Source organism: Martes martes, assembly GCF_963455335.1.
Source record: "Martes martes genome assembly, chromosome: 5".
NCBI lineage: Eukaryota > Metazoa > Chordata > Mammalia > Carnivora > Mustelidae > Martes > Martes martes.
In genome coordinates, this window is record NC_137892.1 from 135,849,373 (window position 1) to 135,872,869 (window position 23,497).

General features: G+C 42.4%; 1 protein-coding gene across 1 annotated transcript in view; it reads right to left on the reverse strand.

Moving 5' to 3' along the window:
* Positions 1-23,497, reverse strand: part of EGFLAM (EGF like, fibronectin type III and laminin G domains) — a 373,971-nt gene that overhangs the window by 75,506 nt on the left and 274,968 nt on the right. The window contains exon 12 of the mRNA XM_080803310.1: positions 7,581-7,747. Coding sequence (XP_080659436.1) covers positions 7,581-7,747 — 167 coding nt within the window. The remainder of the gene's footprint in view (positions 1-7,580; positions 7,748-23,497) is intronic.

The following is a 23,497-nucleotide window of genomic DNA, read 5'->3' on the forward strand; positions in this document are numbered from 1 at the left end:
AGGTACAGTATTATAACTATGAAGTCTTTCTCTCTCTCGCTCTCTTCTTGCCTGAATTCAGGATGTGCTTGAGTGGTGAGAGAGATGAAATTTTGTTAGCAAAGTTCATTGTGCCTTGCAGTTTTCATTATCTGATGTCTTTTAAATCTGCAATCTTTTAAAACCAACCAACCAACCAACCAACCAACCAAATCCATCTTAATGATTCTATGTGACCTAACTCTTGTAGTCTCTTCTATTCTTCCACTCTGTCAGGACAGTTTTTGTCTCTGAACCTTTGTTTCTGAGTTCTGACATTCTAATGCCCTCAAGTCCCAGAAGCAGAACTCAGGGTATGGAGTCTTAAAGGAAAATTGAGAGACCGGTGGGCGATCCCCTGGTCAGTTACACGTTCAATAATTATGCATGGAAGAAACACTTACCAACATCTCCTTCATCTTGAAAAGTGGGTAGATGTCATAATCTCTGTTTCACATGTGTTCCCTCAAAATGGTCTTTAGAAGTAGGAAATATTATCTACCTGCGACATTACTGTACCCATTTTAGAGATGAGGACACTGAGGCCCAGAGAGTTTCAGTGACATTCCTGCGTTCTTACAGCAAGGTGATAAGAGAGCAGTTCTGGCACTCAGATCCAGACATGCCTAATAGATTCTGTTAGATGTTTAGATGGAGATTCTGCTCCATCTAAAGGTACAGTATTTGGGGGCAGTGAAGAACTTTCAAAGGTTGGTGAGGATTTTTCATAGGCACTGACCAAAAGAGGCAGTAGGCTGTACATAGAAGTCATGGGGACTTGGGGAGAAGCTGCTTCCAGACCCCTCCTGTCTGCTTCCTACCCGTCCCTGGTGCCTGCCACTACCTTCTGTCTCCACTCGCTTCCCCTCTGTTCACTGTTGCAGCTAATTCAAGGCATTGCTACCAAATAGGAGCCCTTACTAGTGACTGGGGCTAAAGGAAATCTGTTTTGTGGCTAGGTATGGGACAACATGTCCCAAGGAACCCCAGTATGCTAAGCAGGTCTCTGGGGAGACAGGCAATGAAAGACAAGGGTTCAAATCTCAGAGCAACACCAGGCACAATCAGATTCACTCGCGGACATTCATATGGTGAGGGTATAAACAGATACACAACCAACACCAGCAGCAATGTCCTAGTGGGCAGGAAGGTAGAGACCAGAAGAGGGGGAGGCGAGGGGAAGAGGGAACGTCATAAAGCCAGGTCTACTCTAGAAATTTGATTAATTTGGGCCAGGTGGGTTGTTTCAGGTTGGAGAGTGTTTCTCCAACTACTGTAGTAAATGGATGGTGGAGGGTTGGGGGGAGCGTGTGGCAAAAACCAAACCCATACCGGACATCTCACACCTTCCTAGCAATCTCTGAAGGTCTAAGACAATAATTAGATTACCTAAAACCAAAGGAAAAATGAGCTCAAATTTAGCATAGAAATGTTAAAGCTTATTCTAATGATCAAGAAAGAACACAGGAGTAAACATGGGTTTGGTCAGAAAATGTCTCTCCCTTCCTCACCCCCTATTAGCAACTTGTGCACTTTTGATCACTAGACTCTCTCTCAAAGGCTTCTTTTCCAACCTTTAGTGTCTTGAACGTAAACCCCCAGATTTTGCTCTCTTCCTTCCCTCCCCCTCCTCCCTCCCTCCCTCTACTCTACTTTTTCTCTTCTGTGACACATTGCAATTCTGGAGTTGGGCTTTTCCTGTGAACCTTGCCAATGGGGAGACCTGGTGGGTTTCCAGACTCCCTTTCTCCTCCATCTGCTCTTGAATTCCCCAGACAGTGGCAGTAGGAAGTTTCCAGCCTCCAAAGTAGTCCTGAGCTCTTGTCTGAAGTCACATTTAGTTATTCACATACTCGATAAAATTTTATGGAGCACCTACTTGGTACAGGGTGTTGGGGACACAACCTTGAGCAAGGCATTCCAACTCCACTACGAAGCTCATCCTAGAGGAGGGATGCAGATACCACAATGGCTTCGGGCAGTGAAAGTGCTCTGGGGAAATTACAGCAGGAATGGGGCTGAGGTGAAGGAGGGTGAAGTGAAGCCTGTCTGAGGAAGGGACATCTGAGCTAGAAGGGTATGAGCAGCAGTCATGGAAAGGTCTGGGAGAGTTCCAGGCAGAGGAAACAGTGGGTATGAAAGTCTCAAGGCAGGAAAGAACAAAATGGCTTTTCTGAGGAACAAAACAGAACCTTCCACGGGGACAGCCCTGACAATACTAAGTGCACGGCAGTGAAGAACTTACTGGTTCTTTCTCTGACTAAATAACGAAGATAGAACATGAGAAATTAAGTGGCCGAGGGTGGTCGGACCAAATTCTAATTCCAGCAAAGGTTATGTAACCCTACAGTTGGCCAAACATGTGAGTTCTCTTTCATTCCCTTTCATCTGTCTTTGGGAAAACGAAAGAAAAAATTTGGTTTTTTACTTCTACCATTTCCATTATTCCCAGTTTGTGCCCTCTTTTACTCTTTCTATCCTTCTCAGCCCAGCTGAGCCTGGATCCCAACCAGTAAGTGGCCACCAGATGGGGCCAACACGTGTCCTACAAAGTCACACGTGTGTGCCTGTGTCCTTGAGGCTCCAAAGAGCCCCCTGCTCTGACCGGGTACTTTCTGAGATACATCTCAGGGAAAAAGCACACCACCAAGCAATAAGGCAAATGATAATGTTGTTGGTATTTCTTTCTTGAAGAAAAAAAAAAATGAGCAGGATGGGGTAAGGAGTGGTAGACTGTGACCTTGTGTTTGCCTTTCCTCAGGGGAACAGAAGAGGCCCTGATCTGTGTGGAAGGTCACCAAGGAGAGGATGGATGTAAATACAGGGGAGCATCACTGTTACTCAAGGTCACCAAAATGATTCTGTTTCTCGTTAGAGTCCCTGGATCCTGAAACATCTTGATATTTTCTCCCCATTCTACTTGTAACTTGGTAGAGCTAAGATGTGGAAGTTGGGCACACTGGGCACCACGCCAGAGAGGCCATCACACCTTTGCTCTTCCTCACTCCGGGTGAGCACCAAGGAAGGAGAACACTGGGCCCCGGCTTTCAGTGATCGCACGCATAGCAACTGAGAGCCACCAAGGGCCCCTCTGAGCAGTGAAGGGGCTAATAGGGTCTGACATTAACAGGTCAGGGGAAGTCAAAGCCCCGTCAGTAGAGCTAAGATGGTATGTCTCTGTAGGAAAGGAGGTGGGTGCAGGCCTAAAGGAAGCCACAGAGGGGCCCAGCCCATGGTGGCGTCCAGGGCAGGGTCTCAAGGATTCCCGGTGGGCACTCTCCACCTTGGTGGTCAGCATGAACATTCTGTTCTGAAGTTCACCATTGAGGAAGCAAAGAAGGTACTATATCCACCAAGAAAACACCCCTGTGAGAAGGACCCTGAGGTAAGGAGGAGGAGGAGGGGCGATGAGGACTGGGGACTCCCCAACAGGCACAAATACGGGTCTCACAAATCCCTTCAGGGTGGCCTTCAAAATATTTCCCTACTGCCTTGGGTTCTAACCGATGAGAAGGGCTGCCGGCTGTCAATGCTGACGATTCCCAGTGGATTTCAGGCCTGCCTGTATGTTTTATTCCCATTTTTGTATGTACTGTATACCTCACAAGTTAAAAAAAAAAATTCTATAGCTTTGTTCTGTGCTGGCAAATATCCTTAGTCCATAGATGCCACAAGAACTATTTCTTGTACTTTTTAAATTACTGACCCTGCTGTGCTCATGCTACTTCGCAGTAGAAAAGTAACCTCCTTTGATTTGAATCTCGCTCAGAGAAGTGACTTCGCAGTCAGCTAAGCTTGAGTTCAAATCCTACCTTTACAATGACTATTCTTGGCAAAATACGGAACCTTTCAAAGACTCGATTTTTAAAAATTTATAAGGGGTACTGTGCTATGGTGAGTGCTGTGACCTGTGTAAGACCGCTGAACCACAGACCTGTGCCCCTGAAACAAAAAATACATGATATGTTAATTAAAAAAACAGTGAAAAAGAATAATAAAAAAATAAAAAGGGATACTATTCCTCCAGCGCAGCGCTTCTGTGAGAATCAACATCGAGGGGCAGCTGAGTGGCTCAGTCGGTGAAATGCTAACTCTTGGTTTGGCTCAGGTCACGATCCTGGAGTTGTGAGATCAAGCCCCGCATCAGGCTCGTCACTCAAGCCTCTCCCACCCGCGCCCCCCCCATCCTCTCTGCACGCTCTTTTTCACTCTCTCAAATAAGTAAATAAATTTAAAAAACCAAAATTAAGTAATGTGCTCAGCACAGTACCTGGCTCATGGGAGGTTTTTGCAATGGTAGCTCTGAAATTGAGAATTTATTTTCATTCAGATAAGTGCTAATTGGTAATTAGGTTATTTTATATATGGGTTTGGGAAACTAATAATCTAAACTAATAGAAAAATAAGTGTGAATGTGGCAGAATACAGGGTTTTCTAAAATATTTGAAGCAATCATGAGGAAAAAACTCCCAACTGAAATACCACTTATGGTATTTCATGCCTTCCTGAAACCAACCCTCTAATCAATTCTATTTCTGTTTTCCTGATTTGAGTAGCTGTATATATGTAAAACACAGTTAAATTTTATTTATTTCAGAATATTTCATAGTTGAGAGTTCCCCCACCCCGACCCATAATTACTTTGCAACAATACAGTCTTAGTTCACACAGGAGACGAATCGGAACGTAACGTTATGTATCTGTGAAGCAATTTCACAAGCTTATCCCACTTCATTCACAAAGCTGCCACCCACCCGGGGGAAATAAGCATCAGAAACTGTAAGCCCAGACCAGTGTTTCCTTTTTTTTTTTTTTTTTTTAAGATTTTATTTATTTATTTGAGAGAGAGAAAGTAGGCAGAGAGGCAGGCAGAGAGAGAGAGGGGGAAGCAGGCTCCCGCTGAGCAGGGAGCCTGATGTGGGGCTCGATCCCAGGACCTTGAGATCATGACCTGAGCTGAAGGCAGAGGCTTAACCCACTCAGCTATCCAGGTGCCCCCCTCTTTAGAAAAAAAAAAAGCTTAAGAGGCATCCCAACCTCTGTCCCCTTCTGGGACTGCATGCAGCCTCCACACCCACACCCGGGGCCAGCACAAGTGGTCACATCTCATCCTTCTGTCTCCTTGTCTATGTGGAGAAGGACATATAGGAAAGCACAGAGGAAAAGAGCATGGGGCAGCTCACAAGACAGGAGCGAGGAACTGGACATTGGGGAAGCGGTGGGCAGGGAGTACACCGCACAGAGAACACAGAGCACCTGCTTGCCCTTGGTGCAGAAAGACAGACTGCACATGTTGTAACATAGGCAGATCCCGGGGCCCGCTCCAGCCACGGTTACCCCCATTTTGGCCACACATTCCAAAGCTGAACCAAAGATGATAGCAAGGATCTCATCCAGCAAGAGTGAAAGGAGACCCTTCCTGGATTTGAAATAGAATTGTTAACATTTTTTCTGGAAAGAAGGACCTCTATCCCTTGTCATATGGCTGGGGAAGTTTTAGCTTCCAAATCCTAAAGAAGAAGGAGCATGAAACAATCGCTGGGTAATGATAGTTACTGTGTATGTATGAGTGTATGAGGGTGTGTGTGTGTGTGTGTGTGTGTGCATGTGTGTATATATGTGTGAGGGGTGGCCTCACCATAGCCCCATGACTCCCAATTCAATTTGAAGGAAGAAGCCCTGAAATTCAAGGTTAGGGTACAGGTTTTTTGTTTTGTTTTGTTTTCAGAAAAGCCCAAATTGCTGGGACTTGGGGAACGTGGTGAATCCGCATCCCTGGAAGCAGCCATGGCCTTGGCCGTGAGCCATGAGGATGCCGTGTGAGGATGGGAAGGAGCTTATTCAGACTGACTAACCAGTATAAACAGGGCTCTGTGCTGGCCAGTAGAAAGTAACTGGCAGTGTTCGGTAGGCTTCTTTTCTTTTTGTTTAATTTAAAATCAATTTAATTAACATATAGTGTATTACTATTTTCAGGGGTAGAATTGAGTGATTCATCAGTTGCATATAATGCCCAGTGCTCACTCCAACACGTGCCCTCCTTAATGCCCATCACCCAGTTACCCCTTTACCCCACCCTCCTCCCCTCCAGCAACCCTCAGTTTGTTTCTTATGATTAAGAGTCTCTTATGGTTCATCTCCCTCTCTGATTTCACCTCATGAAACAACAGATGTTGGCAAGGAGACAGAGAAGGGAACCCTCTTACACTGTTGGTAGGATTGTAAACTGGTACAGTCACTCTGGAAAGCAGTATGGAGGCTCCTCAAAAATTTAAAAAGTAGAGCTGCCCTATATGTAGACCCAGCAATTACACTACTAGATATTATTCAAAAGATACAAACATACTGATTTGAAGGGGCACCTGTACCCCAATGTTTATGCAGCAATGTCCACAATAGCCAAAATACCGAAAAAGCCCAGATGTCCATAGACAGATGAGTGGATAAAGAAGATGTGGCATATATAATATATAGAATAGAATAGAATAGATTACATAGCCATAAAAAAGAATGAATATTTCCATTTGCAACAACTAGAGAGAATTATGCTAAGTGAAATAAGTCAGGCAGAAAAAGACAAACAGCATGATTTCACTCATATGTGGAATTTAAGAAACAAAACAGATGAACATAGGGGAAGGGAAAGAAAACCAAATGAAGGTTGGCTTCTTTTCTGAGAGTTCCTCTCCAGGTAAAGAGGACCTGAAGTAGCAGCAGGGATCTTTAGACACAGGAACTGGGAGGAATTTGTTGTTAAAACTAAAAGATTACAGAGTTTTCAAACAAAACAGTGCCAACATTCCAGTTTTCAGACCTCCCCACCACAGCGCTCTAAGTTTCTGTCAATGTCACTGTGCCCCCATTTCCAAAACACAAAGATTTCTAAGCCAGGTGGTCTAAGAAGTTGACATGTGGTTCTTGTCTGAATCCTGCAGGAACTTCTTCAACCCCAGACCACAATCAGAATCTGAATTTTCACAAAATCCCCGGGTGATATGACAGCCAGTGGCCCAAGCTTCCTCGAGCCCTCCCAGGGAGGCATTATGACAAACAGGAACCTTTGCCACAGGACGACCCCTGCTACACGCCAGCGCACCAGTGACTTCGATTCTCCCTATCATTCCACGGGACTGATTTAACTTGAGTGTCCTTGGTTATGGAGATGAACGCTAGCCCCGAGGAGTCTGAGAGCATTATTTTTTTTTCTCCAGATGAATCCATTTTCTCAAAAGACGCAAGGGCCAGGAGGTGGGGGGAGGCTGCACATCATCTTGGTATGTGGTTTGTTCTGTAATTGTGAAAGAACACTGACCTTGAACTCCCCAAGGACGAGGCAGAAATAAACCTTCTGCTGACCTCCTGTACATAGAAACAGCCCGTGTCCCTGTGGAGAGCCTCGAACTTCCAAAGTGCTGGGAAAAGCACAGCAGGAAAAGCTGAGGATAACCTCAGGGCGGGCTGTCCCTCTGCAAGGCACTAAGAGACCCCAGGCAGGTGGTTCCTCACCAGGCAACCTCAGTAAAGCAGCTATGTCTGTCTTTCCGAAGGGCCCAGGTACTCACAGAAGGTCCTGATGGTGTCGCTGGGCTGGCTGCGGGGGCCGCGGCCGTGGGCATTCACAGCCCTCACTGCGAACTGATAGCTGGTATCCGGATCCAGGCCCTTGATAACCATGGAGTCCATCTGGATCTGCTCTTGGATTAAGGTCCAACTCGTATCCAAATCTGGCCTTTATTGATTATAAAAACAAAACAAGAAGCAGTAATTCAGGAGGCTCAAAAGGGAAGGGCAGCTTGCTGGCCATGTAAACTGACCACATTCGGACGTTAGCAGCAATGCTTATAAAACCAAGATAACTCTTCCTATCTAAAAGTCATCTTGGTTTTAAATCATAGGTCCTAATTATTAGGTCCCTGCCAATAAAAGCAAGTAGATCATTTTTAGGGTCAGTTTAAAGCATGGTTTCAAGATCATCTGTTTTTCCTCGGCATGGGCTTGACTATGGTGAAAAGATCTGCACACAGGAGTTCATTCTCAAGGACTTTTGCCTTCCAGATGTTTCATAAACAAGCATTCCCCTAACCGTCCCCATTCCCAGGGGTCGGGAGGGCACAGATTCCATCTATTCACAATCTGTGCACAAAGTAAACAAATGCAAGTTTTATAGGGTGACTAATTGCATGAGCTGCCATGGGAAAACCCAAGAAGTTGGGTCACGGCCACTCTTGCGCTTAATGAAATTGTACAACTGTGCCAACTCGCTGAATTTTCATATGTTCTTCTAGAAACACTACGGAGAATGCAGACCCTCGCCTAGGGCTCCCACCTGGCAGGCAATCAGCAGAGGGTAAGGGGTACAAACTCTGTGGCTGGAGAAAGCCACTCAAATCCTGCCTCTCCTACTTACCAGCTGCTATTGAACTTCTCTAAGTAAAGAAAGTACTTATCCAAGAAGACTGTCAAGAAGATTAAATGAACCTATATCCTCGGCAGAGTGCCTGGCATCATGTGGTAAACACTTGGCATATTTTGGCCATTATTTAGGGGACTTACCCACATCACCGAGCCAGTAGACCACCCCAGGTCACCTGCTTATTACTCTATACCTGTGTGCACCAGTACGGGGCCCCTAGCCCCAGGGTGAGTCAGCCCTTGAAATACAGTTCATCTGAACGAGTGAGATGGGCCACGAGTATAAGGCATACGCTGGATTTCAAAGGAAGAAAAAGAATGTAAAATATCTTACTGATCACACGTTGTGAGGATAATACTTTAGATTCAGAGGGTTAAAATATATGTTATTAAAATTAAATTAAAATTAAACACACCTTTTTCTTATTGTCTCTTTAATGCCACTATTAGAAAACTTCCAATTTCACATAGGGTTTGTATTAAATTTCTACTGGATAGTGCTGCTCTATAGGGCAATATCCCAGCAGGGAGAAGAGCACCCCAGGTAATAAGAACTCCAGAACAAAACTTGTGGGATGCCTGAGTGGCTCAGTCAGTTAAGCTTCTGCCTTCGGCTCAGGTCATGGTCCTAGGGTCCTGGGACTGAGCCCCACATCGGGCTCCCTGATCAGGAAGAAGCCCGTTTCTCCCTCTCCCTCTGCTGGTGCGCGCGCGCGCTCTCTCTCTCTCTCTCTGTCAAATAAATAAATAAATAATTTCAAAAAAAAAGAAAAGAAAGGAAAAGAAAAACACTTGGGAATGATGGTACATGGCTGTGGGATGGTCTCAAGGGTCTAATCAGGCGGGTGCTTTGTGATCACAGCTAAGAATAGCTACATTTGTCAAGTGCTTGTAAAGAACCAATCTTGTTCACAGTATCTGTGCAGGAGATACTAATATTAAACACCTCTCTCTTCTTATTTTTACAGAGGAAAGTGAGGCATTAAATGAGTAAGTAACCTGCCCAAGTTCACACAGCTCGTAAATGGTGAGGCCAACATGGGCGGAGAGGGAAACGCTGGATTAAGAAGATCCTTGATACTGGATGAAAACTTAGGGCTGGTGCAGCCACTCTAGAAAACAGCATGGAGGTTCCTCAAAAAGTTGAAAGTAGAGTTACCCTATGACCCAGCAATTGCACTACTGGGTATTTACCCCAAAAATACAAATGTAGTGATCCAAAAGGGCATGTGCACCCCAATGTTTACAGCAGCAATGTCCACAACAGCCAAACTGCGAAAAGAGCCGAGATGTCCACTGACAGATGAATGGATAAAAAAGATGTAAGATACACATACACACACACACACACACACACACACACGCACGCACATATCATATATATATATATATGATGGAATGTATATGATATATATCATATATAGATATATGACTATATATCATATATCAATCATATGACATATGATATATATCATATAACATATGATATGATATATGATATATATGATGGAATATTACACGGCCATCAAAAAAATGAAATCTTGCCATTTGCAACAACGTGGATGGAACTAGAGGGTATTATGTTAAGTAGAATAAGTCAATCAGAGAAAGACAATTATCATATGATCTCACTGATATGAGGAATTTGAGAAACAAGACAGAGGATTATAGTGGAAGGGAGGGAAAATCAAACAAGACAAAACCAGAGAGGAAGATAAACCATAAGAGACTCTGAGTCTCAGGAAACAAACTGAGGGTTGTTAGAGGGGAGGGGAGTGGGAGGGATGGGGTGCCGGGGTGATGGACACTGGGGACGGTATGTGCTATGGGGAGTCCTGTGAATTGTGTAAGCCTGATGAATCACAGACCTGTACCCCTGAAACAAATAATACATTATATGTTAATTAAAAAAAAAAAGGAAAAGAAACCTTGGGGCAATTGTGGTTGGGCAGGCTATTCTCCAACCTTTAGCTTGCTTCCTGACCACTTCTCAGTTGTTCGATTGTTAAATGCCTCTGCTCACAGATATTTAGGGGAAGGCAGAAAGCAAAAAAGAGTGATGTTTATACTTCATGAACAACTCATCAGGCAAGGAAGTAGAGCCTTATTTTGCTGAAAGGAGATGCCTGGATGATCCATGAATCTCTCGAATATGTACTTGCCTCATTTCTCACTGGCAGGAATTAAAAGCCAAATGGAGTCCTTAAGCCCTATCAAAGATGTTTCCTCAAGCTCACCACGCAAACAAGGAGTCTGTGGGGCCCACGTCCCATAAGAATTCATCTGTTTGGAGAAGCAGCGGTCATGGGGCGTGCTCACTGGAGGAAGCAGGGCTCATTTCTCTTTCTTGATATCCTTTCCCTAAAGATGGACTTCTTGTATAAACTAACTTTGTCATCAAAGAGAAAATCTCAGTGAGTGGACGGAAGCACATTTACAAACCCAAATTAGAACAAAATCACATCACAGAGGAAAGCCACCAGGGATACCTAAAAGTTTACAGAAAAGATGTGATCTTTAGCTAAAACGTTCCTGTTCTTTGCTAAGCTTTCCTGTGGCATTTATAGAGGAAATGACATGTACCTGCTCTCAGAATGTGCTACTGTTTACCCAGGACGACCTGCAAATATCTGCTACAATCTTCAGGTAGAAATGAGAGGTAGAAATATTGTATTTGCTCATTTAATGCAGGAAAGCTATCTTTTCAGAAAAGAAGAGATTGAAATCATGATGTCAAGTGAGAGAGCAAAGCTCATGTGGATTGAATACCAGTCCAAAACCTTTAACATTTTGCCTCTGATTTTGTCACCGTTTCACATTTAAATGTTTTTAGAGTCTCTTCATGTACAAAAGTGCAAAGGTGAAGTTGAGAGAGAGATAACTAGGCAAAAGGATTTTGTCAGATCACCTTCAAACAACAGCTTTATCTTTCTCCACTGAAGAAAATCATTCTGTTCTGGCTACAAAGTTGCCAGTCACATCCCCATAGCCACACCAGCCTGCCAATTTCCCCATCAGCAAAAAGGCATGTGGTGGGGAAAGTAAACCAGGAATGTGCTGCCATCCCAGGCAAAAATGGGCAATCACCAGCCTGGTGGGCACTTTAAACACTTTTCCACATAATAGGATAGGGTTGGGTTGGGCGTCCCACATCCCAGGAGATCAAATGCCTTTGGAAGGTGTTTCAGCAGCGGAAGGAGGGTCTGATGGGGCAGATACACTGCAGTCAGCAAAACCCCATTACTTGACTCAAGTCATTGAGACTCACTGGTTCATTCTCGTGGGAAGAAGCAGCACCACCGGCGATGTTAGCATCCAGCCTGGGTTATCAGACATCTTACAGATCAGCTGGTCCAGATGTCTGAGGGCTCTCAGAAATTACATGCAAGATTTTACATGTGAGCATCATTTCCGTTCCTACATAAAGTGTCCTTAGCGTCTTATCAGTTTCTCAAAGATAATCATGACCCCAAATCTTTAAGAGTCACTGATCTAGTCCAGCCTCTCATTCTACCCATGTGAACACTGAAAAAAGGTAATTTATCTGAAGTCATAGAACCACTGGGTGGTATATTTTTCTGTCTTATTTCCTTTCTTGTGGCATTTTGACTACCTTGCGCTACTCAACTGGGATATGATGAATTATCATCAGGGCATCCACGACAGAAGCTATATTCTAGGAGGCTCCAAGGAACTGTAAAGACAGTTCCATCCTTAGGGAGTTTATAACATAATTGGGAAATATTATATCTAAGGATCAGTAAGAAGCCAGTGCAAAATAGCATATTTCAGGTGTTATACAACTGACCCTTGAACAACATGGGGGTGAGGGGTGATATCCTTGTGCAGCCAAAAAGTCATGGGTAACTCCTGACTCCCCAAAAGCTTAACAGCCTACTACTGACCTTATCAACAGCATTAAGTCAATTAACATATAACATGCATGTTCCATAGTACTATACTCTGGATTTTTATAATAAAGTAAGTTAGAGAATAGATAATGTTATTAAGAAAATTTTAAGGAAAATACATGTACAGTACTGTATTTTTCATAAAAAGAACAGAAGTGGACCTACGCAGCTCAAACCCATGTTGTTCAAGGGTCAACTGTATTTGAATGGCTCAGTGAGAACTGGAACGTTGGGGAAGGTCAAGGAGACCAGGAAGAACTTGAGTTAGATTTCAGATGTATTTGGGTTTTGATCACTGAAAAGGAATAGAGTACCTGTGCGTGGAGGCGAGACAAGAACAGCATGAGCTCGCTGTGTGATCTGACACATTAAGCCCTAGCTACACGGACAATATAGTGTGGACTATCCAAAGACAATACGGGTCCCGGAAATGAATGATCAGTGAGTCTATCCAAAAGATGGGTATAACTTATAAAAACACTAGCTATAAGTAGGTAAGTGACTATATGACACTCCTGTGCATATCACACACAGTCAAAGCTTTCCTTATCAACCTCTACTTAACCAACTTGTCAAATTAACCAATGATCTTCACTTGTTCCCTCTAATTCAGCTAGTGGCTTGTCAAGAGTCAGTTGTGTTCATTCCTAAATTTCTTTATGACTTTTGTGTTTGTTATTTAGTGATGTTATTTAGTTATATAAACTCATGAATATGAGTAAAAAAAGAGAAGTGACAGCTATGTTAAATGTTTTTGAAAGACTTGAAAAAGCTGAACATAACTGCCTTTCATGTAATCTGTGTGTATATATATTTTTAATTATATATAATGAAATATTATTCAGACATGAGAAAGAAGAAAATTCTGCCATTTGCAGGAGCAGAGATAAAATGAGGACATTATGTTAAGCGAAAACAGGCAGACAAAGACAAATACTGTATGATTTCGTGTTCATATATGGACTCTAGAGAAGTTGAACTCAAAGAACCAGAGAGTTGAATGTTGGTGGCCAAGGACTGGAGAATGTAGGATGTATAAGAGGTTGGTTTATACTGTCAGCTTTAAGATGAATAGTTCTGAAGATCTAATGTACATTGTGGTGATTATAGTTAATAATACTGTATCATATTCTTGAAATTTTCCAGGAAAGTCATTCTTAAGTGTTCTCAACACACGCATGCACACACACAAGGGTAACTACGTGAAATAATGGATGTATTAATTAACTTGATTGTGGCTATCATTACACAAATGTGTATATATTAAATCATATTATACACCTTTAAGAAACCACATTGTACAACCTAAATCTGTACAATTTCTATTAGTCAATCATACCTCAACAAAAGTAAGAAGAAAATCTAAAATAACCAGAAGAACTTTAAGAAATGCAAATAGTTGCCTGGGAAGTGGCCTTACAAATAAGATGCATGACAGAATAGGGGCACCTGGGTGGCTCAGTCGTTAAGCGTCTGCCTTTAGCTCAGGTCACGGTCCCAGGGTCCTGGGATCGAGCCCCACATTGGGCTCCCTGCTTGGCGGGAAGCCTGCTTCTCCCTCTCCCACTCCCTCTGCTGTGTTCCCTCTCTCACTGTGTCTCTCTCTGTCAAATAAATAAATAAAAATCTTTAAAAAAAAAAAAAGATGCATGACAGAATAAAAATTCAAAATGATCCCCATATACAGAAACACCAGGGAAAAGCCAGTTCAAATGGTAAATGTAAAATCTTATATTATGTTTGTTTTTTTGTTGTTGTTATTTTGTTTTTTTAAGCCAACAGCACAGATATAAAGACAGAGAAAACCAGGTATGGCAAAAATCTATGGGGAAGGCAGGGGGCATAAAACTGGACTTCAAAAATTAGTCACACACTCAATATGAATTCTCTGGGCACGGTGCTATTGAATGGCCCCATGCCCATACCCTGGGGAGATGTAGTTTTCTAGGCTGATCACTCACCAGGAGGTGATCTGGACTCCTCTCCACTTGACACAGAGTTCAAAGGGCTGTATTGCTTGGCTCCAGACAGTGAGCATAGGACGGTGTCTTTACATGTGTGCCAAATGGAGATGGCAAAGACACCTCCGTGATGTCTATAGTGGACTAGGAGGTCCAGTGGTTCCTTACAGGGAAGCCAATGGCAGCACTCGTCCCTCAACATTAAGGGAAACCCTTCCTTGATGGCACTTAGGAATGGTTGACAATGAAGCCAGCTGCCTCAAAACAGTCCAGCTCTGCATCAATGGCTATACTGAAATGAAGCTGGATGACCATCAGGGATGGAACAGAGGCTTTCTGAAGAGGATAGCAGGTTGGAGTTGGTTCACTAACTCTAACAGATTCACAGTAACAAATACGTTTACGCATAGTAACCCAGTATACCCATAATAGAGGTATGTATGCATAGGACTTACATATGAGTACAAAACTAAAAAAAATTTCAAGGAAAAATATTTAACCTTACTCTATTCACTTTGCTCTTTTCTTTCTCTTCTTTTCTTTTCTTTTTGTTTTTTTTTTTTTCCCAGCTGGTAAGAACCCACTAAGTCGATCTCACCACCCACTGAAGTGTCGTGAACCCGTAATCTGAAAAACACTGGAATCAAAGTTGTTTTCTTTTTTCCTAGAATACTTAAGTTGGAGCTTTCAACTCTAAAATTCTAAGAATAAAGAAAGCACATTTTGTCAGCCACGGAGAGAAATCTATGACTTACTGTGTCATACGAAGTGGCAAATGAAGACTGCTCAACTCCAAACACGCTCTAGATATGTCATGCTCTCTGGCACTGTCTTTCAGTCTTTGAATGAGCCACGTAAGACACACACGGGACATTGTGACCCAGGACACAGCATGCATATGCACACACCCAGAACTGAAACATACGTCTCATAAAATAATCCCTAGTTTCACTATGTGTGATACTCTCTGATATTCTCTCTTCTGTTCTATTTCACTTTTGAAAAACTCTCCCTCAGGCCCCCTCACCTGGTCTCACTACCTCCTAATCAGTAACTAGTCCCAGTTTGAGAACCCTTCCCCTAGAAAGTTGGAGCTGGGCTGAGGAAGGAAGCTCAAGCATCAGACATTAACTAGGAAACTGGGCTAAGAACGGTTAAATTGTGCTAGGGAAATACTTTTGAGAATGGAATTCGTTGGTGCAGAAAACAGTCCTCCAGGGGATTCAGCAGAACATCCAGAATGGCCTTGACAGTAGAGGCCACGGGACTGGTCTGAGAGGGAATGGACCAAAAGCCTAATTATAGTACACCAGAGACATGTGTGGCCTCCTTCCCTCAGCATCCGACCTATCATCCCATGGTTTAATGTTTTCGGGAGAACCTTAGATGACTGGGAGGCTCCTTTCCTAAATATTTTCCTTCATGGTATTCCTTCTAAGCATCATCTCAGAAACAGAATTACTCTGCTCAGGACTCTCCCATGCCTTAAATCTGATTCTAATATTACACCGGTTATATCACCTTCTAATTTTATATATATATCCTTTCGTACTAGGCTGTGAGCTCTTTAGGCATGCTGATTGTGTTGCTCATCTCTGTGTTCCTGGGAAAGTCTGGGCAATCTTTCAAAAATGCAAATACTATCAGTCTGTCTCCTGCTTAACACTCTCCATAGCTCCCTATTTCCTTTAGAACAAATGTGAGCTCTGTTATTATGCCTTTCTTGCTCTTAGTCTGACCCTTTCTTGCTAGTGGCAAGGTAGTATGCCTCTCCTCATCTAGCCTTATCTCTTGCCTCATAGAGCTTCAGACTTCCTAAGCAATCCCAGAAGCATTTTCCTCTTGTCTCCAAGCCATCACTCAAGTAGCTTCTTGTGTCTTGACTCTTTTCATGTTGTGTCTTCCCTCCCTTTTTCCTGGTTATCACCAAAGTGTTCTTCTTAGCTTCTGTAAGAAGCCTTCCCAGACTCCTTCAAAACTGTGTCAGATGTCAAGCTGGTATTCCTCTAGGCCTCTGGTCCCCACCCCTGCCTGCACCACTCACCGCTTGGGACTACGCCCTCCTCTGCCTTCCCCACTGGATTTTCCAAGCAGGGACCGAGCCGTTCGACCCCTATATCTCTCTCTCTCTTTTTTTAAAGATTTTATTTACTTATTTATTTATTTACTTATTTATTTATTTGACAGACAGAGATCCCAAGTAGGCAGAGAGGCAGGAAGAGACAGGGTGGAAAGCAGGCTCCCTGCTGAGCAGAGAGCCCGATGCGGGGCTCAATCCCAGGACCCTGAGATCATGACCTGAGCCGAAGGCAGAGGCTTTAACCCACTGAGCCACTCAGGCACCCCGACCCCTATATCTCTTCTACATGCTTTGCACAAAGAAGATATTCAATATGTGCATATCTGGATGAACACAGGCACACCAGGTATCCGATAATGGTTGGGTAAGATGAATGGAAATAGCTTCAAAATTTGACCTTAAGAATAACATGATGTCCTCAATCAAGGGGTGGAAAGCTTCAGCCTGCTGCCCATTTTTGTAAATAAAGTTTTTTGGGGACATAATCATGACCATTTGCTTAGGTATTGTCTATAACTGCCTTCTTGCTACAGTGGCAGAACTGAGTAGTTGAGACAGAGACCATAGAGCTGGGAAAGCACAAAATACTTACTATCTGACCCTCTGAAAAAAAGTTTGCCAGAACACCTGGGTGGCTCAGTTGGTTAAGCGGCGGCCTTTGGCTCAGGTCATGATCCCAGCGTCCTGGGATCGAGTCCCACATCGGGCTCCTTGCTCTGCGGGGAGCCTGCTTCTCCCTCTGCCACTCTGTCTGCCTGTGCTCACACTCTCTCTCTCTCTCTCTGACAAATAAATAAATAAAATCTTAAAAAAAAAAAAAAAAGTTTGCCAACCCCTGATCAGAGACAACAGTCTTCACCTTTGTGTCACTTCAACCATCTGAGGAAGACTTATAAACTCTTCTCAGAATAATATTTTTAACTCATCAAACAAAATACTTAGGATCAAAAAAGACACCAATTATATTGAAAACACGGATCTAAATAATAAAAATTATGATTATGACAATAAGACACACATCTTTATTAATACATTAAGTAACAATACCTAGCAATGCATTTAGTAAGTACAATTATTTCAAAGTAGTGATAAGCATGACTGGAACCCTGAGATATGTATAACAGTTGTAATGGGATAAGAACATACTTGTGATTCCATCAGTGACAAAGCCACAGAAACTGCTACTACTACTGTGCTTTGTTGACCACATTCATACTGGAAGGGAACATTAAATTTCAGTTGATAAGCTAAGAATGTAATTTTTGTCCAACCAAAGTCCAAGGACCCCTTGAAGTTTCTTCATGGGCCCCCTGGGAATCTACACACTACAAATGAAGAGAAGAGACATGATCCCACAGATTATCCAGGGCGAACACAAGAGGGGAAGAGAAAACCTCACACACAGAAGTGCCTCTGCTTCTCTGTCCATTTCGCAGACTGGTTTTATGCAGGATTTGCTCCATACTAAAATGAATTGCCGAGGAAAGTACAAAACCACTAAGTAGTCACAGATTTAAAAAAAAAAAAAAAAGATGCATTATTTGACCTTCAGCTTCAGCCTTCTTTCTTTATTTATGAATTGGTTCACCCCAACCAAACGACAAACAGATGGATAGAATGGGGTGATGATAAACTCAGCTGGCAATGTGTCCCAAGCAGGACAACTGGAGAGCACACTTTCATTGACAGTTTACAAATGGTTCCCAATGCAGTTGCACAAGAACTCAGTTTATGTGACCTCCCATCAATCTGACCAGGGATTACATCAGGGTAACTCATGGTAGGAAGGATGGAATCCTTAAGGAATCGAATCGTAAAACTGTAGGTCAGACCTCTGCAAAAACATTCAGGATCATCCTTCCCTTTGAGCCTACGTGGAGGAACTTTCTGGCTTCCAGAATGGCTGGGATCGGGCATTAGTCTGGAAGGTGGTTCTAAGATCTTGGATTTGGAAACTAAAGATAAGAAAAAGGAATTTTTTTGTGAAGTGCCACTTGTTAATATGAAATCTCAGCTGACATCAAGCAAGCCCATTCCTGCTTATTTCTAATTCTGGTGGTGGTGGTAAGGAAGGCTTATACTTGAATGGAGCAACTTCCTAAACACTTCTTGAAAGGAAAGGAAGATTTCTCCTTTTTTTTTCCCCATTATTCCCCAAATTAATTAATTGTATAAGAACAATTCTTTAAATATTTTAAGCTCTGTTCTTTTGGGGGTAGGAAAACCAACACAGGGCTACATCACTGTTAAATATTGTAGCCGTTTGCCCAATTATTGCTATAAATTCTAGTAAAATGCTATGAAAAAAGTTGGCAATTCACTTACATATTATGAAGAGCTCCAAAACACAAGTTATAATTCAATATGAAATAATATAACAAGGGGAATTTCCAAGTTAGTTTTACAGTTTGTATTATTTGAAGCATTGCCATATACTGATACTCCTTTAATGATAAGAAAACAAAAGCAATAAATAACTTGGGATGGGGGGAGAGGAGAGAGATGTACGGTCAGATCCATGTTGAGTTTTGCCTGGCTTACACTACTGTAGTTAGTAAGGTGTGTTGTGGCCTCTGAGATTAGTGGTAAAGGATTCATTGATCCCCCTGCCTCCAGTTCATGTGTCAATACATTTCCATTTCCATGTGGCTTAGGGCAAAGAAAAGAACCAACATTAAAAAAAAAAAAAAAATCTTCCATAAGCTACCTCTCTAAGTGCTGCACAGAAAGCTTTTCATCCTTCCAAACCTCCCCCGGTAGCCACTGTCATTATCCATGCTTTACAGTGGCCGAAAGTAGGGCTCAGAGAGCTTGAGGAACTTGTGCAACATTCCAGCTAGTTTGGGTATTCTCTAAACGCAATCCCATGACTGCTGTGTCCAAATGTTCACCAGCACCTATGCGATGCATGGTGTGTTCACCCCAGGCTAGGTGCTAGGTTCTACAAAGGGGAGCAAGTCAAGATACTGCCCTCATGTCCTGCCAAGGAGGACAGACCTCGGGCAAGTAATTAACTACAAGTGTGCTGAGTGTCGCAAGGAAATGTTACAGGTGTACCTAACCTTGTCCAGGGTGGGGGCAGGGGTTCAAGGAAGGCTTCCTGGAGGAGGTGGTACTTCAGCAGGGTTCCTGAAGGATGAATAAGAGTTAGTCAGGTAAAGGGGAAGAAGAACTATCCTGACAGAGAATGGCAAACGTAAAAACTTCTAACCAGGAAAGAACAGGGCTCTATACAAAAGCAGAAGATACCTATCTCCAAAGCCATAATAACAATGGTTCACACTGACAGAGCACTTGTGTGCCTGGACCTGTTCTGTACATTTCATGAGCATCAATGCATTTAATCTCACAACTCCGTGAGGCAAATGAACTGTTATCCCCATTCTTCTGTCAGAGGCAAAGAGAAATTAAATAATCCATTTAAGCTGACACAGCTTAGAAGTGGTCAAGAGGGAGGGTTGGACCAGGGATCTCACTCCAGAGTGGATGCAGTACTCACCTTTGTCATGAGAACAGCAGTCAGAGTCACGGGTTTAGAGGGCAGATGGTCCAGCCTGATTTTATACATAGGGAAGCTAAGAAATGGAATTAAGCAATTTGTGCCCAAGTTTAGAGGCCAGCTCCAAGCTGTGTCTTCTGATCCCACATCTGAACAAATTCTAACTTGAAAGATGAAACCAAGAATTGGATACTAAGTCTCAATTCTTTCTTTATTAAGTTTTTAATTCCAATATAGTTACCATACCGTGTTATATTAGTTTCAGGTGTACAATATAGTGATTCAACATGTCCATACAAGAACCAGTGCTCATCACAACAGGTGCATGCCTTAATCCCCATCACCTGTTTCACCCATCCCCCGACCCACCCACCTCCCCTCTGGTAACCATGAGTTCTCTAAAATCTCAATTCTAAATGAGAAACCTTAACCTTCAGAGTCTGTGACCTTGACCATGAGTCAAATCACATCATCCCTTAAAACTACTCAAGGAAAATCCACAATCCATTCAGCTTCTATTCTGAATCCCAGATTTCATCTTCATTTTAGTAACAGCCTTTACAAGGTAACTTCCTGTGAGCAAACTAATTAAATTCATTTGTTACTTGCAGATTAAGGAAGAGTTTTTGATGGGATGGAAAGACAGATGACTTTTACAAAAATATCAATTTGTGAAATAATTTTTAAAATCCATCCAAGTGTGTATGACCTTAAGATTCTCAAGAAAAACCAATCCGTAGGCACTGCGATCAGCTTAGAAGCAGCCCTGTGTGAAGATGAATTTTGCAAGTCTTATTATGGAAGGCATCTGCAACGGACCAGGGAATTACTTAAGTAGAAAGGTGTGAAAGGGAAAAGAGGAAACACACTGCTTTTTCTCCTTTATTAGTATAACTGTCTTGGGCTGAGACTGAGATCAACAGTTCTTGACCAATGTCCTTAATACATACATAGAATATTTTGAACTTTCATATGGACTCCAAATAAGCCAGTGGTGACTTTTTTATTAAAAAAAAGCCACTATCACTCATATGTTGAATTTAATAAACAAAACAAATGAGCAAAGAGGGAGAAAAGACAGAGAGAGAGGCAGAGCAAGAAACAGACTCTTAACTGTAGAAAACTGATAGCTGCCAAAGGGGAGGTTGATAGGGGGCTGGGTCAATTGGGTGACAGGGATAAAGGAGGGCACTTGTGGTGAGCACCAGGTGATGTATGGAAGTGCTGACTCACTATATTGTACACCTGAAACAAACAGTACGCTCATGTTAATAAATTGGAATTTGAATAAAAACTTAACCACTGAAAGCTTTATCTACCCTTTCCAGCAACTGTCAATGCAAAGCTCAAATAATTTTAACCCATCATGTCACACATACAGAAAAACTATACTTAAATGAAAACTTTAACCCACCTGACAGATAACATATGTGGGGCATGGCACCCCAATTGGAACATCAGATATAAGGAATATTTTTCCAGGCCTTTCGTTTTCATTGCCACCATAGTATATATTTTTTGCTTATGAGAAAGGCACTTACCCTGGGGAAATTCTTAGGCAGAAGGAGAAAAGTTTCTCAGATATTTATAGCCGAAATATTTCAAATCATAGGTAGCTATATTTATGCTTGGTTCTTATTTTAATAAACAGTAAGTATTGCTGCCCCCAAAGAAATTTTCAGTATCACTTTAGAAAAAAAAAACTCTCCTTCACCTCAAATGCAGGACTTTTTTGTTTTAAAAAAGCAGGTAAAAGTTTTAAAAACACTGCAAAATATCTTACAGCATATAGGCTTACTAGAATCTGTCTCTTCAAATCTTTTCTATACTGATTAAATATTTTAAAAATCTACTCTTAGTGAGGAAGTGAATAAATAGCCCTCAGGCCAACTTCAGGGGAGATCAGAAGATTATGTTCATCTAAAGCTTCATCCTCCCTGAGCCAGAGACCAAGTAACTGAGAGCACTGCTTCCGGGGGTCACCCTATAGGTGTCCTCCATTTTAAGGAGGCAGAAGTTGTATGAGAATTAAGAAATTTGCTTGGTCTTAAGCCTATGACTCAAGAGAGCACCAGAAATACATAATGTCCACTTGAAATATCACCAAACCCAGCAAATATGCAGTCAGAACCCCCATACTCCGGCCCAGTATAATTTCTGTGGTTAATCTTTTATCAGCCAGTTAAATGCCTCTTTAAAAGCTTTTCAACAATTTCTTAACGATGCCTTTGAAATCATCCTCCTCACTGAATAAGAAGAACAACCAATGTATAAGTGCCTACCAAGGCAGAGAGAGGTTAAGAGAAGCTCATCTTCCAGAGACAGGACTTACAGGAGAACTGAAATCTGAGGATAACTTCCGGCAGGAACCTGATTTCTACAGTTTCTGAGCCTTGGTTCCCAAAGGCCTGTCTCTTGGCTACAACAAGAAACTTTCAGCTCACACAAAGGCCTGTCCCAGGTGTTTGTGCATATGGGAGGTATCGGGGCAAAAGGAACTGAATGTTAACATGAAGCAAACCTTTCTGGGGAAAATAGAATAATGACTGAAGACTCCCAAAAGCTTTTCATACTAATTGCGGTGTCTGATTTAGAGCTCACAAAGCTCTCTCTAAAGATATCCACGAGCACTCACTGCAATGGGATAGGCTCTGAGATGTTTACAAATGAATATGAGGATTTATTCTGCAGCCAAACATTAAATACCACAACAAGTTGTGAAAGCTTTCATTCTGGAACAACAGCAAACAGCAGCCTAAGATGAGGCCTCACGGTTCCTTCCCAGCAGGGATCTGGGAAGGCTGAGCCTATGCGCCCACCGTCTCAGAAGGCGGATCACAGACATGAAAGGGACATGTAGGGTTTCACAAAAAGAGCACTGCACTGGAAGTCAGGAGATTGCTGATTGTATCTCTGTCCCAACCAGTCATTTTTACCTTGGCAAAGCAATTTAAGCACTTGAGCCTCAATTCCTTTCTTTGTGAAAGGGAAATCATGGTGTGGAGGGAAGAAAATGAACAGCCATTAAATGTCTATGATGTAGAAACACTTTGTAAAGACTGTAGCCAACAGTTCTGCAGTGAGGGTTATAGCAGTTTGCTATTACAGAGGAGGACATGGAGGTTCTGAGGTAAAATCATTTGACCAGAGTCAAAAATTCTGGAAGAGATAATAGAGACAGAAATCTTAGCATGGGGGCTGGATACAGGGGGCAGGAAGCTCTCCCCATTCCACCATGTTCCTTCCATTTGGAACTCCAAGATGTCCAAGAACTCTGAATTCAAAGTTAGTTTTCTAGAACACTGTAAAGTTATATCTGTCAAGATAATTTTCTTTTTTAAAAATTAGCAGTTTGTTAGAATGGTATATAATTTTTAAATGTCAATATGTAAAAATCTAGGACCTAAGCCCGCAAACGTTAGAAACTGCTCTGAATGCTAAAGTGCATTTTTCTTGGTGAAGAAGGAGAATTATTCAACGTAGTTACATAACACCCCTATGCACTGTACACTCTCGTAGGTTTTAACATCTACAAAGCTCTTTCTCCTACGGGATTGCAGCCAATCCTCCGGACCATACACTGTAAGGCTGGAAGGTTATGACCCGTATACTGCAG